This window comes from Oncorhynchus tshawytscha, linkage group LG08 (assembly GCF_018296145.1).
Source record: "Oncorhynchus tshawytscha isolate Ot180627B linkage group LG08, Otsh_v2.0, whole genome shotgun sequence".
Classification (NCBI taxonomy): domain Eukaryota; kingdom Metazoa; phylum Chordata; class Actinopteri; order Salmoniformes; family Salmonidae; genus Oncorhynchus; species Oncorhynchus tshawytscha.
In genome coordinates this window covers 6115101-6132879 of record NC_056436.1, presented here as the reverse complement: position 1 = coordinate 6132879, position 17779 = coordinate 6115101, and the positions used below count along the sequence as shown (strand labels likewise).

Genomic DNA, 17779 nt, shown 5'->3' with positions numbered 1-17779 from the left:
TGCCCATTCCTGATCTAAACCAAAGTGTGTGTACATATATATTTTGTTTTACCTTTATTTAACTAGGCAAGTCAGTTAAGAATAAATTCTTATTTAGAATGATGGCCTACCGGGGAACAGTGGGTTAACCTGCCTTGTTCAGGGGAAGAACAACAGCACTCTAACCACTAGGCTACCCTGCCACCTCCACACTCTAACCACTAGGCTACCCTGCCGCCTCTACACTCTAACCACTAGGCTACCCTGCCACCTCCACACTCTAACCACTAGGCTACCCTGCCGCCTCTACACTCTAACCACTAGGCTACCTGCCGCCTCTACACTCTAACCACTAGGCTACCCTGCCTCCTCTACACTCTAACCACTAGGCTACCCTGCCACCCCTACACTCTAACCACTAGGCTACCTGCCACCTCTACACTCTAACCACTAGGCTACCCTGCCTCCTCTACACTCTAACCACTAGGCTACCCCTGCCACCTCTACACTCTAACCACTAGGCTACCCTGCCTCCTCTACACTCTAACCACTAGGCTACCTGCCACCTCTACACTCTAACCACTAGGCTACCCTGCCTCCTCTACCTCTAACCACTAGGCTACCTGCCACCACACTCTAACCACTAGGCTACCTGCCACCTCTACACTCTAACCACTAGGCTACCCTGCCTCCTCTACACTCTAACCACCAGGATACCCTGCCTCCTCTACACTCTAACCACTAGGCTACCCTGCCACCCCTACACTCTAACCACTAGGCTACCTGCCACCTCTACACTCTAACCACTAGGCTACCTGCCACCTGTCCTAACCACAGGCTACCCTGCCTCCTCTACACTCTAACCACTAGGCTACCCTGCCACCTCTACACTCTAACCACAGGCTACCCTGCCGCCTCTACACTCTAACCACTAGGCTACCCTGCCACCTCCACACTCTAACCACTAGGCTACCCTGCCGCCTCTACACTCTAACCACTAGGCTACCCTGCCACCTCTACACTCTAACCACTAGGCTACCCTGCCGCCTCTACACTCTAACCACTAGGCTAGTCTGCCACCTCTACACTCTAACCACTAGGCTACCCTGCCACCCCTACACTCTAACCACTAGGCTACCCTGCCACCCCTACACTCTAACCACTAGGCTACCTGCCACCTCTACACTCTAACCACTAGGCTTTTTCTACACTCTAACCACTAGGCTACCCTGCCTCCTCTACACACTAACCACTAGGCTACCCTGCCTCCTCTACACTCTAACCACTAGGCTACCTGCCACCTCTACACTCTAACCACCAGGCTACCCTGCCTCCTCTACACACTAACCACTAGGCTACCCTGCCTCCTCTACACTCTAACCACTAGGCTACCTGCCACCTCTACACTCTAACCACTAGGCTACCCTGCCTCCTCTACACTCTAACCACTAGGCTACCTGCTGCCCCATGTCATGTCCACATTATTCTATCAGTTGGGGTCTCTACGTACCTTTTTAAAACCATGTCTATATTTATTTTCCAGACAAAATTCAACATAATCACAATTTCAATTTTTTTGTCAACGAACAAACACGTTTGAAAATGCTTTTAACATAGTTGTTACCTCATATCCCATATCGCCTTGCATTATGGGTTGGAAGAAAACACTTCTTCTCTTCTTTTTTTTTGCTCAACCAATGGCTCAACTTACCTCAAGGCAAACATTTAGCCCACACGTTCATGTTTAGAACCTCATGTCGAAGCGTTTACATCCGTAGGTTGCATAACTTACCCTGTCCCGCCGATCAATTTACCCAGCTTTTTGTGTTGTTGTTGCTTTTTGTGCTATTGCTCTTGTCTACATGCTACGTGTCGCTTGTCCTATGTTGTTCTGTCTGCATGCTACGTGTTGCTTGTTCTATGTTACTCTGTCTGCGTTCTACGTGTTGCTTGTACGATGTTGTTCTGTCTACATGCTATGTGTTGCGTGTCCTATGTTGTTCTGTCTGCGTTCTACATGTTGCTTGTTCTATGTTGTTCTGTCTGTATGCTACGTGTTGCTTGACCTATGTTGTTCTGTCTGTAGTCTACGTGTTGCTTGTCCTATGTTGTTCTGTCTGCGTTCTACATGTTGCTTGTTCTATGTTGTTCTGTCTACATGCTACGTCTTGCTTGTCCTATGTTGTTCTGTCTGCGTTCTACATGTTGCTTGTACTATGTGGTTCTGTCTGCATTCTACGTGTTGCTTGTCCTATGTTGCTCTGTCTGTATGCTACGTCTTGCTTGTCCTATGTTGCTCTGCGTGTGCTCACTGCTCAATGATTGTCTATATTGTAATTGTTTTTAATAACCTGCCCAGGGACTGCGGTTTAAAATTAGCCGGCTGGCTAAAACCGGCACTTTTACTGAAACGTTGATTAATGTGCACTGTCCCTGTAAAAATAAAATAAACTCAAACTCAAACCCCATAAGTTGTCCCAAGAGAGCACTTTTTGCTTTGTTTTGTTTTGAAAACTTATATGAATTCTGATTATTTACAGGGATACACAACATCCTGAAATATTTGTAGATATCCTTGTTAGAAAAAATATATATTTACAAAAAAAAAAAAAATATATATAAAAAAAAATATATATATATATATATAGGGGGACTGGAAATGATAGTGTAAATGATAATTACATTGATGGAAGCTACAATATTAAAGCTGATCCCCCCCCCCAACTTACCCCACTGTCCCCTACAGTCAGTCAGAAAGTGGGTCACAGCAGCTGTGTTATATAGGTACTGAATGTGGAGGTGGTGCTGCAGTAGGATGGGGACTCTCACTGTGTGTGTGTGTGTGTGTGTGTGTGTGTGTGTGTGTGTGTGTGTGTGTGTGTGTGTGTGTGTGTGTGTGTGTGTGTGTGTGTGTGTGTGTGTGTGTGTGTGTGTAATGTGTGTGTGTGTGTGTAATACCGTGTTGTGTGTGTGTGTGTGTGTGTGTGTGTGTGTAATTATGTGTTGTGTTGTGTGTGTGTGTGTGTGTGTGTGTGTAATAACGTGTGTGTGTGTGTGTAATACCGAGTTTTTTTGTGTGTGTGTGTGTGTGTGTGTGTGTGTGTGTGTGTGTGTGTGTGTGTGTGTGTGTGTGTGTGTAATACCGTGTGTGTGTAATACCGTGTTGTGTGTGTGTGTGTGTGTGTGTGTGTGTGTGTGTGTGTGTGTGTGTGTGTGTGTGTGTGTGTGTGTGTGTGTGTGTGTGTGTGTGTGTGTGTAATCTAAGGCAGTGACTTGGACCCAGCAACGCCACATATAGACACTCCTCAGCAGAACCAGAACCAGTCTTTCATAGGAATGAATGGAATTCTACAGTATTGTCAGTTTTCTGACCTTAGTTCCTTTCTTTTGTCTTTTGCTTCAGTATGGTCAGGGCGAGAGTTGGTTGGGTTGTCTATGTTAGTTTTTCTATGATTTTCTATTTCTGTGTTTGGCCTGGTATGGTTCTCAATAAGAGGCAGCTGTCAATCGTTGTCCCTGATTGAGAACCATATTTAGGTAGCCTGTTTTCCTTAGTGTTTTGTGGGTGGTTGTTTTCAGTCTTTGTGTGTCGACACCAGACAGAACTGTTCCGGTTGTTTTCAGTCTTTGTGTGTCGACACCAGACAGAACTGTTCCGGTTGTTTTCAGTCTTTGTGTGTCGACACCAGACAGAACTGTTCGGTTGTTTCCAGTCTTTGTGTGTCGACACCAGACAGAACTGTTCGGTTGTTTTCGTCTTTGTTGTTTCCTGTCTTTGTGTGTCGACACCAGACAGAACTGTTCCGGTTGTTTCCAGTCTTTGTGTGTCGACACCAGACAGAACTGTTCCGGTTGTTTCCAGTCTTTGTGTGTCGACACCAGACAGAACTGTTCCGGTTGTTTCCAGTCTTTGTGTGTCGACACCAGACAGAACTGTTCCGGTTGTTTCCAGTCTTGTGTGTCGACACCAGACAGAACTGTTCCGGTTGTTTCCAGTCTTTGTGTGTCTGCACCAGACAGAACTGTTCCAGGTTGTTTCCAGTCTGTGTGTGTCGACACCAGACAGAACTGTTCCGGTTGTTTCCAGTCTGTGTGTGTCGACACCAGACAGAACTGTTCCGGTTGTTTCCAGTCTGTGTGTGTCGACACCAGACAGAACTGTTCCGGTTGTTTCCAGTCTGTGTGTGTCTGCACCAGACAGAACTGTTCAGAACGGTTGTTTCCAGTCTTTGTGTGTCTGCACCAGACAGAACTGTTCCGGTTGTTTCCAGTCTTTGTGTGTCTGCACCAGACAGAACTGTTCCGGTTGTTTCCAGTCTTTGTGTGTCTGCACCAGACAGAACTGTTCCGGTTGTTTCCAGTCTTTGTGTGTCTGCACCAGACAGAACTGTTCCGGTTGTTTCCAGTCTTTGTGTGTCTGCACCAGACAGAACTGTTCCGGTTGTTTCTTTGTTGCTTTGTTATTCAGTGTTCAGTTTACTTTATTAAAAAAGATGAACACGTTGTTACGACTTCTATAAACGGTGCTGGGGTAGACGTCGGTAGACCACTCCTCTCCCATCGCTCCATCCTCTCCATCATCTGGTCCATCGCTGAACCGATCCGATGGAGGACAACTGTATGATGTTGTACACGCTCTTCCATATTTGGGAGAGTGGTGGTCGCTGCTCCTGCTGACTCCATAGGTGGTGTGGGCTTCTGTTATGACTTCTATAAATGGTGCGGTGGAGGAGTCAAACGCAGAGAGCAGGTAATATCGTACGTGAATCTATTTATTCCAACGACAGCGGAGACATGGACATGCCAACACTAGGGCGCATGAAACCACCCGTCCAAAATACACAGGACTAAAACTGTCTGGAAAATAATGAGAACACTAATACACCAAAATAACAGAGAACAAGCCCGCACAAATACCCAGTGGGCCTAGTGCCCTTAAATAGCCTACAAACAAACACTAACTCAAAACAGGTGTACCCAATTAAACCCAATAAACAGAAACAAATGGAAAAGGGAATCGATGGCAGCTAATAGGCCGGCGACGACGACCGCCGAGCGCCGCCCGAACAGGAAGAGGCACCATCTTCGGCGAGATTCGTGACACACGTACCCCGCTGCGCATTGGTCCTCAGCTTCTTCCACCGACGACATCCGGTACAAAGATTTCATTTCAAAACAAAGACAAAATTACATGTTAAGTATTATTGTGTTTTAGTAGGGACAGTAATATTCATTTCTAATATATATAATATATTAGTATACTTTAAAAAGTATACATTAAAGGGTTAGTAGCATAAATGTAATGGATTTAATTTAATTTAAATGTAACCTATGGATTTGCATTAGTCATCAAAAGACACAATGCAAAGTTACACTTCACTTTTCTACACTGAGCAAAAATATTAACGCAATATGCAACAATTTAAAATATTTTTCTGGGTTTACAGTTCATATAAGGAAATCAGTCCATTTAAATAAATTCATTAGGCCCCTCCCTAATCTATGGATTTCATATGACTGGGAATACAGATATGCATCTTGTTGGTCACAGATACCTTAGAAAAAAAGGTAGGGGCGTGGATCAGAAAACCAGTCAGTATCTGGTGTGACCACCATTTGCCTCATGCAGCACGACACATCTCCTTCGCATAGAGTTGATCAGGCTGTTGATTGTGGCCTGTGGAATGTTGTCCCACTCCTCTTCAATGGCTGTGTGAAGTTGGTGGATATTGTAGGGAACTGGAACACGCTGTCGTACACTTAGATCCAGAGCATCCCAAACATGCTCAATGGGTGACATGTCTGGTGAGTATGCAGGCCATTGAAGAACTGGGACATTTTCAGCTTCCAGGAATTGTGTACAGATCCTTGTGACATGGGGCCTTGCATTATCATGCTGAAACATGAGGTGATGGTGGTGGATGAATGGCACGACAATGGGCCTCAGGATCTCGTCATGGTATCTCTATGCATTCAAATTTCCATCGATAAAACGCAATAGTGTTTGTCTGTAGCTTATGCCTGCCCATACCATAACTCCACCTCCACCACGGGGCACTCTGTTCACAACGTTGACATCAGCAAACCGCTCGCCAACACGACGCCATGATTCATTCAGCGTGCCAGTGGCCACAAGAGCATTTACCCACTGAAGTCAGTTATGACGCCAAACTACAATCAGGTCAAGATCCTGGTGAGGATGATGAGCACACAGATGAGCTTTCCTGAGATGGTTTCCTGACAGTTTGTGCAGCAGTATTTCACTTGTGCAACCACAGTTGCACCACAGTTTCATCAGCTTTCCGTGTGGCTGGTCTCTGACGATCCCGCAGGTGAAGAAGCCGGATGTGTGGGTCCTGTGTAATGATCATGCTGTTTAATCAGCTTCTTGAAAATGCCACACCTGTCAGGGTGGATGGGTTCTCTTGGCAAAGGAGAAATGCTCACTAAAACAGGGATGTGAACAAATTTGGCGCAAACAGATTATTACATTTTTTTTGCATCTGTAGCATTTCTGGGATCTTTAATTGCAGCTTGTGAAACACTTGTTATGTTTATATTTTTGTTCAGTGTAGTTGCCATGACGAAACTTACCTCCCTCTTGGTTGTATTATCACCTCCCTTCAAACAACTGATAAAATTTTTATATTATATTTATATTTATTTTATTCATCAAATGTTTTTTTTGTGTGTGTTATAAAATAGTCATGTTAAAATCAAATCAAATCAAATTGTATTTGTCGCCCGAATACAACAGGTGTAGTAGACCTTACAGTGATATACTTACTTACAAGCCCTTAACCAACAATGCAATTTTGAGAAAATACCCCCCAGAAAAGTAAGAGATAAGAATAACAAATGATTAAAGAACAGCAGTAAATAACAATAGCGAGGCTATATACAGGGTATTACGGTACAGAGTCAATGTGGAGGCTTTATACAGGGTACTACGGTACAGAGTCAATGTGGAGGCTTTATACAGGGTACTACGGTACAGAGTCAATGTGGAGGCTTTATACAGGGTACTACGGTACAGAGTCAATGTGGAGGCTCTATACAGGGTATTACGGTACAGAGTCAATGTGGAGGCTATATACAGGGTATAACGGTACAGAGTCAATGTGGAGGCTTTATACAGGATATTACGGTACAGAGTCAATGTGGAGGCTTTATACAGGGGTACCAGTACAGAGTCAATGTGGAGGCTTTATACAGGGTATTACAGTACAGAGTCAATGTGGAGGCTTTATACAGGGGTACCAGTACAGAGTCAATGTGGAGGCTTTATACAGGGTATTACAGTACAGAGTCAATGTGGAGGCTTTATACAGGGTATTACGGTACAGAGTCAATGTGGAGGCTATATACAGGGTATTACGGTACAGAGTCAATGTGGAGGCTATATACAGGGGGTACCAGTACAGAGTCAATGTGGAGGCTTTATACAGGGTATTACAGTGCAGAGTCAATGTGGAGGCTATATACAGGGTATTACGGTACAGAGTCAATGTGGAGGCTATATACAGGGTATTACGGTACAGAGTCAATGTGGAGCCTATATACAGGGGGTATCGTTACAGAGTCAATGTGGAGCCTATATACAGGGGGTATCGTTACAGAGTCAATGTGGAGCCTATACACAGGGGGTATCGTTACAGAGTCAATGTGGAGCCTATATACAGGGGGTATCGTTACAGAGTCAATGTGTCGAGGTAATTGAGGTAATATGTACATGTAGGTAGAGTTATTAAAGTGACTATGCATAGATAATAACAGAGAGTAGCAGCAGCGTAAGAGAGGGGTCTGGGTAGCCACGATCAGTGGGTAGTAAACCGCTGGGGGTCGTTGTGATCAGGTGGTAGTAAACCGCTGGGGGTTGTTACGATCAGTGGGTAGTAAACCGCTGGGGGTCGTTACGATCAGTGGGTAGTAAACAGCTGGGGGTTGTTACGATCAGTGGGTAGTAAACCGCTGGGGGTTGTTACGATCAGTGGGTAGTAAACCGCTGGGGGTCATTACGATCAGTGGGTAGTAAACCGCTGGGGGTCGTTACGATCAGTGGGTAGTAAACCGCTGGGGGTCGTTACGATCAGTGGGTAGTAAACCGCTGGGGGTCGTTACGATCAGTGGGTAGTAAACAGCTGGGGGTTGTTACGATCAGTGGGTAGTAAACAGCTGGGGGTTGTTACGATCAGTGGGTAGTAAACCTCTGGGGGTCGCTTACGATTAGTGGGTAGTAAACAGCTGGGGGTCGTTGTGATCAGTGGGTAGTAAACCGCTGGGGGTCGTGTGATCGATCAGTGGGTAGTAAACAGCTGGGGGTCGTTGTGATCAGGTGGTAGTAAACCGCTGGGGGTCGTTGTGATCAGGTGGTAGTAAACCGCTGGGGGTCGTTACGATCAGTGGGTAGTAAACCGCTGGGGGTCGTTACGATCAGTGGGTAGTAAACAGCTGGGGGTCGTTATGATCAGTGGGTAGTAAACAGCTGGGGGTCATTACGATCAGTGGGTAGTAAACCGCTGGGGGTCGTTACGATCAGTGGGTAGTAAACCTCTGGGGGTTGTTACTATCAGTGGGTAGTAAACAGCTGGGGGTTGTTACGATCAGTGGGTAGTAAACCGCTGGGGGTCGTTACGATCAGTGGGTAGTAAACCGCTGGGGGTCGTTACGATCAGTGGGTAGTAAACCGCTGGGGGTTGTTACTATCAGTGGGTAGTAAACAGCTGGGGGTTGTTACGATCAGTGGGTAGTAAACCGCTGGGGGTCATTACGATCAGTGGGTAGTAAACCGCTGGGGGGGTCAGTGGGTTACGATCAGTGGGTAGTAAACCGCTGGGGGTTGTTACGATCAGTGGGTAGTAAACCGCTGGGGGTCGTTACGATCAGTGGGTAGTAAACCGCTGGGGGTTGTTACGATCAGTGGGTAGTAAACCGCTGGGGGTCGTTAGCTGCTGCCGTATTGCAACCAGGTCTCACAGTCTCACATCAGAATTAGACGTCCGTCCATGTTTCTTTAAATTTAACTGTTAAGTTTAGTCATCAACTCTGAATAGTTAAGTTTAGTCATCAACTCTGAATAGTTAAGTTTAGTCATCAACTCTGAATAGTTAAGTTTAGTCATCAACTCTGAATAGTTAAGTTTAGTCATCAACTCTGAATAGTTAAGTTTAGTCATCAACTCTGAATAGTTAAGTTTAGTCATCAACTCTGAATAGTTAAGTTTAGTCATCAACTCTGAATAGTTAAGTTTAGTCATCAACTCTGAATAGTTAAGTTTAGTCATCAACTCTGAATAGTTAAGTTTAGTCATTAACTCTGATTAGTAAAGGTTAGTCATTAACTCTGAATAGTTAAGTTTAGTCATTAACTCTGAATAGTAAAGGTAAGGGTTAAGATTTGGGATAAGCTAATAACAAAAACGTAAAATAACATTGCTGCAGAACTTCCAACCAGAAGCAGAACTTCCACCCAGAAGCAGAACTTCCAACCAGAAGCAGAACTTCCACCCAGAAGCAGAACTTCCACCCAGAAGCAGAACTTCCACCATTCTCGTCCACAACGCCCAAAGCAAAACTGAAACCAACTTAATTTTTTTTTAAATAATAATTTAGCAGACGCTCTTATCCAGAGCGTTTTACAGTAGTAAAGTAAGTGTGTGTGTGTGTGTGTGTGTGTGAGAGAGAGAGAATCTCACTCCTGAGGACATTGAGACTTCATTACAGGGTAGTTCTGTTCGTAGTGGAGCAGTAGGCTGCTATTTACTGATCTCTCTCGCTCTCGGTGTGTGTGTGTGTATGTGTGTGTGTGTGTGTGTGTGTGTGTGTGTGTGTGTGTGTGTGTGTGTGTGTGTGTGTGTGTGTGTGTGTGTGTGTGTGTGTGTGTGTGTGTGACTCTAGGTATACTTAAAGCTACAGTCTGGCATTTGTAAAACAACAAATGCCACCCCGCCACTTATTTTTGTATACAGCTGAGGGTTAAGGAAATGCATCTCCTCCTTTGTGTCCAATGGTTGCCTAGCACCACGATGACACCATGTGTCAGACTACAGTGTGATAGATGTGGTTGTCATGGCAGCCATGGGAGCCAACATGGATAGCCAATGACAGAGCTGTCCTAGAGGGGCTTGGCGACCGTCGTCATGGACAGCAGCTGAGCTTTGACCTCTAACCTTTTTGGTTATATTCCTCATGTCATTTCCTGTTCCTGTCTCACCCTGTCACTAATTAACCTTCTCTTCTTTCTCCCCTTCTCTTTTCTCTCTGCCTCTCCCCTTATTTTTCTCTCTATCCTTTTCTCCCTTTCTGTTGACTTCTCTCTTCTCCTCTCCTCTCTCCTCTCTTCTCTTCTCTTCTCCTCTCCTCTCATCTCTTTTCTCCTCTCCTCTACTCTCTTCTTCTCTTCTCCTCTCTTCTCTTCTCTCCTCTCCTCTCTCCTCTCTTCTCTTCTCTTCTCCTCTCCTCTACTCTCTTCTTCTCTTCTCCTCTCTTCTCATCTCTCATCTTCTCCTCTACTCTCTTCTCCTCTCCTCTTCTCTCCTCTCTTCTCCTCTACTCTCTTCTCCTCTTCTCTCCTCTCCCCTCTTCTCTTCTCTCCTACTTTCTCCTCTACTCCTCTCCTCTTCTCTTTTTCCTCTCTCTCTCTATTTCTCTCTATTCTCACAGCAAAACATTTCATGTGAAGGTGATAGACGATGAGGAGTATGAGAAAAACAAGAACTTCTTCCTGGAGCTGGCCGAGCCGCGCATGGTAGACATGAGCCTGCAGAAAGGTGTGGTACTGACTCCCCTCCTGCTTCTCTTCCTCCCCTCCTTCTCTTCCTCCCCTTCTCTCATCCCCTAGGACTCCCCTCAACTTTCTTCCTCCTTTCCCTGGATATAATAGCACTGTTTCTATACTTCTCTCTCTGTCTCTCTCTCTCTCTCTTTTTTCTCTCTATGTCTCTATCGTGCATCCTCCATTTCACCTTGGTTGAATCTCAGCACACTCTCTCTTTTGCATCCCTGTCAGGCCTTCACCCTTGTCTACCGACTACCAACTACTGTCTACCGACTACTGTCTACTGACATTAGTCTACTGTCTACTGACATTAGTCTACTGTCTACTGACATTAGTCTACTGTCTACTGACTACTGTCTATAGTCAACTGACTACAGGACACCTGTACTTCTCAAAACAGACACTACACTAACACTTCTCTATCTGGACACTACACTAACACTTCTCTACCTAGACACTACACTAACACTTCTCTACCTAGACACTACACTAACACTTCTCTACCTAGACACTACACTAACACTTCTCTACCTAGACACTACACTGAAATACTTCTCTACCTGGACACTACACTAACACTTCTCTACCTAGACACTACACTAACACTTCTCTACCTAGACACTACACTAACACTTCTCTATCTAGACACTACACTAAAACACTTCTCTATCTAGACACTACACTAAAACACTTCTCTACCTAGACACTACACTAAAACACTTCTCTACCTAGACACTACACTAACACTTCTCTACCTAGACACTACACTAACACTTCTCTACCTAGACACTACACTAACACTTCTCTACCTGGACACTACACTAACACTTCTCTACCTGGACACTACACTAAAACACTTCTCTACCTGGACACTACACTAAAACACTTCTCTACCTAGACACTACACTAAAACACTTCTCTACCTAGACACTACACTAACACTTCTCTACCTGGACACTACACTAAAACACTTCTCTACCTGGACACTACACTAAAACACTTCTCTACCTAGACACTACACTAAAACACTTCTCTACCTAGACACTACACTAAAACACTTCTCTACCTAGACACTACACTAACACTTCTCTACCTAGACACTACACTGAAACACTTCTCTACCTAGACACTACACTAAAACACTTCTCTACCTAGACACTACACTAAAACACTTCTCTACCTAGACACTACACTAACACTTCTCTATCTAGACACTACACTAAAACACTTCTCTATCTAGACACTACACTAAAACACTTCTCTATCTAGACACTACACTAAAACACTTCTCTACCTAGACACTACACTAAAACACTTCTCTACCTAGACACTACACTAAAACACTTCTCTACCTAGACACTACACTAACACTTCTCTATCTAGACACTACACTAAAACACTTCTCTATCTAGACACTACACTAAAACACTTCTCTACCTGGACACTACACTAAAACACTTCTCTACCTAGACACTACACTAACACTTCTCTATCTAGACACTACACGAACACTTCTCTATCTAGACACTACACTAAAACACTTCTCTATCTAGACACTACACTAAAACACTTCTCTACCTAGACACTACACTAACACTTCTCTATCTAGACACTACACTAAAACACTTCTCTATCTAGACACTACACTAAAACACTTCTCTACCTAGACACTACACTAACACTTCTCTATCTAGACACTACACTAAAACACTTCTCTATCTAGACACTACACTAAAACACTTCTCTATCTAGACACTACACTAAAACACTTCTTTACCTGCTATGTTCCTCATGCTACCATGGTAACAGTCTGTCTCTAGACCACTGCTATGTTCCCCATGCTACCATGGTAACAGTCTGTCTCTAGACCACTGCTATGTTCCCCATGCTACCATGGTAACAGTCTGTCTCTAGACCACTGCTATGTTCCCCATGCTAACATGGTAACAGTCTGTCTCTAGACCACTGCTATGTTCCCCATGCTAACATGGTAACAGTCTGTCTCTAGACCACTGCTATGTTCCCCATGCTAACATGGTAACAGTCTGTCTCTAGACCACTGCTATGTTCCCCATGCTACCATGGTAACAGGCTGTCTCTAGACCACTGCTATGTTCCCCATGCTACCATGGTAACAGTCTGTCTCTAGACCACTGCTATGTTCCCCATGCTAACATGGTAACAGTCTGTCTCTAGACCACTGCTATGTTCCCCATGCTACCATGGTAACAGTCTGTCTCTAGACCACTGCTATGTTCCTCATGCTACCATGGTAACAGTCTGTCTCTAGACCACTGCTATGTTCCCCATGCTAACATGGTAACAGTCTGTCTCTAGACCACTGCTATGTTCCCCATGCTAACATGGTAACAGTCTGTCTCTAGACCACTGCTATGTTCCCCATGCTAACATGGTAACAGTCTGTCTCTAGACCACTGCTATGTTCCCCATGCTAACATGGTAACAGTCTGTCTCTAGACCACTGCTATGTTCCCCATGCTACCATGGTAACAGTCTGTCTCTAGACCACTGCTATGTTCCCCATGCTACCATGGTAACAGTCTGTCTCTAGACCACTGCTATGTTCCCCATGCTAACATGGTAACAGTCTGTCTCTAGACCACTGCTATGTTCCCCATGCTAACATGGTAACAGTCTGTCTCGGGCCGCAGGCCATGTTCTTATCCATCCGTCTCTGGGCATTTAATTCTCACGTAAGAGAAGAGGAGGGAGAGGAAGTCCAAGCTAATTCTCATCAAAAGTTTGGTGTTGTTTAGTTCAGCTGGTTGTTGGTTAATGTCTGCTGAAAGATCCGACAGGCGTTTTCTGAAGATGTACTGCGTACTATTATCTAATGCCCTGTTACATCACCAAGCAGGAGACCAAGGGGCTGCATGGGAGGGAGAGAGGTGCTAGCAACCTGGAGGAGGGGAGTGGAGGGTGGCGCATCTATACACACAGACATGTCAGCACATACACACACACACACACACACAGATACATTATTGACAAACCTGAGTTTGTGCCAGATTTATGTGGTGTTTATTTGATGTAGGAGTGTAGCATTCTGTAGGAGTATAGTATTCTGTAGGAGTATAGTATTCTGTAGGAGTGTAGTATTTTGTAGGAGTGTAGTATTTTGTAGGAGTGTAGTATTTTGTAGGAGTGTAGTATTCTGTAGGAGTGTAGTATTTTGTAGGAGTATAGTATTTTGTAGGAGTGTAGTATTCTGTAGGAGTGTAGTACTCTGTAGGAGTGTAGTATTTTGTGGATGTGATGAATATTCTATCAGGCTGATTCAGGGCCTGGATAAAAATCAAATCAAATCAAATCAAATCAAATCAAATTTTATTTGTCACATACACATGGTTAGCAGATGTTAATGCGAGTGTAGCGAAATGCTTGTGCTTCTAGTTCCGACAATGCAGTAATAACGAGCAAGTAATCTAACTAACAATTCAAAAAAAAAAAAAAAAAAAACTACTGTCTTATACACAGTGTAAGGGGATAAAGAATATGTACATAAGGATATATGAATGAGTGATGGTACAGAGCAGCATAGGCAAGATACAGTAGATGATATCGAGTACAGTATATACATATGAGATAAGTATGTAAACCAAGTGGCATAGTTAAAGTGGCTAGTGATACATGTATTACATAAGGATGCAGTCGATGATATAGAGTACAGTATCAACGTATGCATATGAGATGAACAATGTAGGGTAAGTAACATTATATAAGGTAGCATTGTTTAAAGTGGCTAGTGATATATTTACATAATTTCCCATCAATTCCCATGATTAAAGTGGCTGGAGTAGAGTCAGTGTCATTGACAGTGTGTTGGCAGTAGCCACTCAATGTTAGTGGTGGCTGTTTAACAGTCTGATGGCCTTGAGATAGAAGCTGTTTTTCAGTCTCTCGGTCCCAGCTTTGATGCACCTGTACTGACCTCGCCTTCTGGATGACAGCGGGGTGAACAGGCAGTGGCTCGGGTGGTTGATGTCCTTGATGATCTTTATGGCCTTCCTGTAGCATCGGGTGGTGTAGGTGTCCTGGAGGGCAGGTAGTTTGCCCCGGTGATGCGTTGTGCAGACCTCACTACCCTCTGGAGAGCCTTACGGTTGAGGGCGGTGCAGTTGCCATACCAGGCGGTGATACAGCCCGCCAGGATGCTCTCGATTGTGCATCTGTAGAAGTTTGTGAGTGCTTTTGGTGACAAGCCGAATTTCTTCAGCCTCCTGAGGTTGAAGAGGCGCTGCTGCGCCTTCCTCACGATGCTGTCTGTGTGAGTGGACCAATTCAGTTTGTCTGTGATGTGTATGCCGAGGAACTTAAAACTTGCTACCCTCTCCACTACTGTTCCATCGATGTGGATGGGGGTGTTCCCTCTGCTGTTTCCTGAAGTCCACAATCATCTCCTTAGTTTTGTTGACGTTGAGTGTGAGGTTATTTTCCTGACACCACACTCCGAGGGCCCTCACCTCCTCCCTGTAGGCCGTCTCGTCGTTGTTGGTAATCAAGCCTACCACTGTTGTGTCGTCCGCAAACTTGATGATTGAGTTGGAGGCGTGCATGGCCACGCAGTCGTGGGTGAACAGGGAGTACAGGAGAGGGCTCAGAACGCACCCTTGTGGGGCCCCAGTGTTGAGGATCAGCGGGGAGGAGATGTTGTTGCCTACCCTCACCACCTGGGGGCGGCCCGTCAGGAAGTCCAGTACCCAGTTGCACAGTTGACCCAGGGTCTCGAGCTTGATGACGAGCTTGGAGGGTACTATGGTGTTGAATGCCGAGCTGTAGTCGATGAACAGCATTCTCACATAGGTATTCCTCTTGTCCAGATGGGTTAGGGCAGTGTGCAGTGTGGTTGAGATTGCATCGTCTTTGGACCTATTTGGGCGGTAAGCAAATTGGAGTGGGTCAAGGGTGTCAGGTAGGGTGGAGGTGATATGGTCCTTGACTAGTCTCTCAAAGCACTTCATGATGACGGATGTGAGTGCTACGGGCGGTAGTCGTTTAGCTCAGTTACCTTAGCTTTCTTGGGAACAGGAACAATGGTGGCCCTCTTGAAGCATGTGGGAACAGCAGACTGGTATAGGGATTGGTTGAATATGTCCGTAAACACACCGGCCAGCTGGTCTGCGCATGCTCTGAGGGCGCGGCTGGGGATGCCGTCTGGGCCTGCAGCCTTGCGAGGGTTAACACGTTTAAATGTCTTACTCACTTCGGCTGCAGTGAAGGAGAGACCGCATGATTCCGTTGCAGGCCGTGTCAGTGGCACTGTATTGTCCTCAAAGCGGGCAAAAAGTTATTTAGTCTGCCTGGGAGCAAGACATCCTGGTCCGTGACTGGGCTGGGTTTCTTCCTGTAGTCCGTGATTGATTGTAGACCCTGCCACATACCTCTTGTGTCTGAGCCGTTGAATTGAGATTCTACTTTGTCTCTGTACTGGCGCTTAGCTTGTTTGATAGCCTTGCGGAGGGAATAGCTGCACTGTTTGTATTCAGTCATGTTACCAGACACCTTGCCCTGATTAAAAGCAGTGGTTCGTGCCTTCAGTTTCACACGAATGCTGCCATCAATCCACGGTTTCTGGTTAGGGAATGTTTTAATCGTTGCTATGGGAACGACATCTTCAACGCACGTTCTAATGAACTCGCACACCGTATCAGCGTATTCGTCAATGTTGTTGTCTGACGCAATACGAAACATCTCCCAGTCCACGTGATGGAAGCAGTCTTGGAGTGTGGAGTCAGCTTGGTCGGACCAGCGTTGGACAGACCTCAGCGTGGGAGCTTCTTGTTTTAGTTTCTGTCTGTAGGCAGGGATCAACAAAATGGAGTCGTGGTCAGCTTTTCCGAAAGGGGGCGGGGCAGGGCCTTATATGCGTCGCGGAAGTTAGAGTAACAATGATCCAGGGTCTTTCCACCCCTGGTTGCGCAATCAATATGCTGATAAAATTTAGGGAGTCTTGTTTTCAGATTAGCCTTGTTAAAATCCCCAGCTACAATGAATGCAGCCTCCGGATAAATCGTTTCCAGTTTGCAGAGAGTTAAATAAAGTTCGTTCAGAGCCATCGATGTGTCTGCTTGGGGGATATATACGGCTGTGATTATAATCGAAGAGAATTCTCTTGGTAGATAATGCGGTCTACATTTGATTGTGAGGAATTCTAAATCAGGTGAACAGAAGGATTTGAGTTCCTGTATGTTTCCTTCATCACACCATGTCACGTTGGCCATAAGGCATACGCCCCCGCCCGTCTTCTTACCAGAGAGATGTTTGTTTCTGTCGGCGCGATGCGTGGAGAAACCCGCTGGCTGCACCGTCGGGATTGCGTCTCTCCAGTTAGCCATGTTTCCGTGAAGCAGAGAACGTTACAGTCTCTGATGTCCCTCTGGAATGCTACCCTTGCTCGGATTTCATCAACCTTGTTGTCAAGAGACTGGACATTGGCAAGAAGAATGCTGGGGAGTGGTGCACGATGTGCCCGTCTCCGGAGTCTGACCAGAAGACCGCTTCGTTTCCCTCTTTTTCTGAGTCGTTTTTTTTTTGGTCGCTGCATGTGATCCACTCGGTTACACTGGTTGTAAGGCAGAACTCAGGATCCGCATCGCGAAAAACATATTCTTGGTCGTACTGATGGTGAGTTGACGCTGATCTTATATTCAGTAGTTCTTGTCGGCTGTATGTAAAGAAACCTAAGATGACCTGGGGTACTAGTGTAAGAAATAACACGTAAAAAAACAAAAAACTGCATAGTTTCCTAGGAACGCGAAGCGAGGCGGCCATTTCTGTCGGCGCCGGAAGTTTCCGAATCCGGATAAACACACACACACACACACACACACACACACACACACACACACACACACACACACACACACACACACACACACACACACACACACACACACACACACAAACAAACACCGAAAATAATGTTTTCAGATGCCAGAATCTTGTTGTTTCAGTGCTTCCCAAAGAATATAGCCTAACTGCTGATTAACAATTTACCTCACAG

The 17779-nt window shown here is 45.3% G+C and overlaps 1 protein-coding gene across 1 annotated transcript in view; it reads left to right on the top strand.

Annotated features, from left to right (window-relative positions):
- The window catches only part of LOC112239860 (sodium/calcium exchanger 3), a 175795-nt gene that overhangs the window by 96717 nt on the left and 61299 nt on the right, over window positions 1-17779 (top strand). Inside the window, exon 3 of the mRNA XM_042325125.1 lies at window positions 10641-10747. Coding sequence (XP_042181059.1) covers window positions 10641-10747 — 107 coding nt within the window. The remainder of the gene's footprint in view (window positions 1-10640; window positions 10748-17779) is intronic.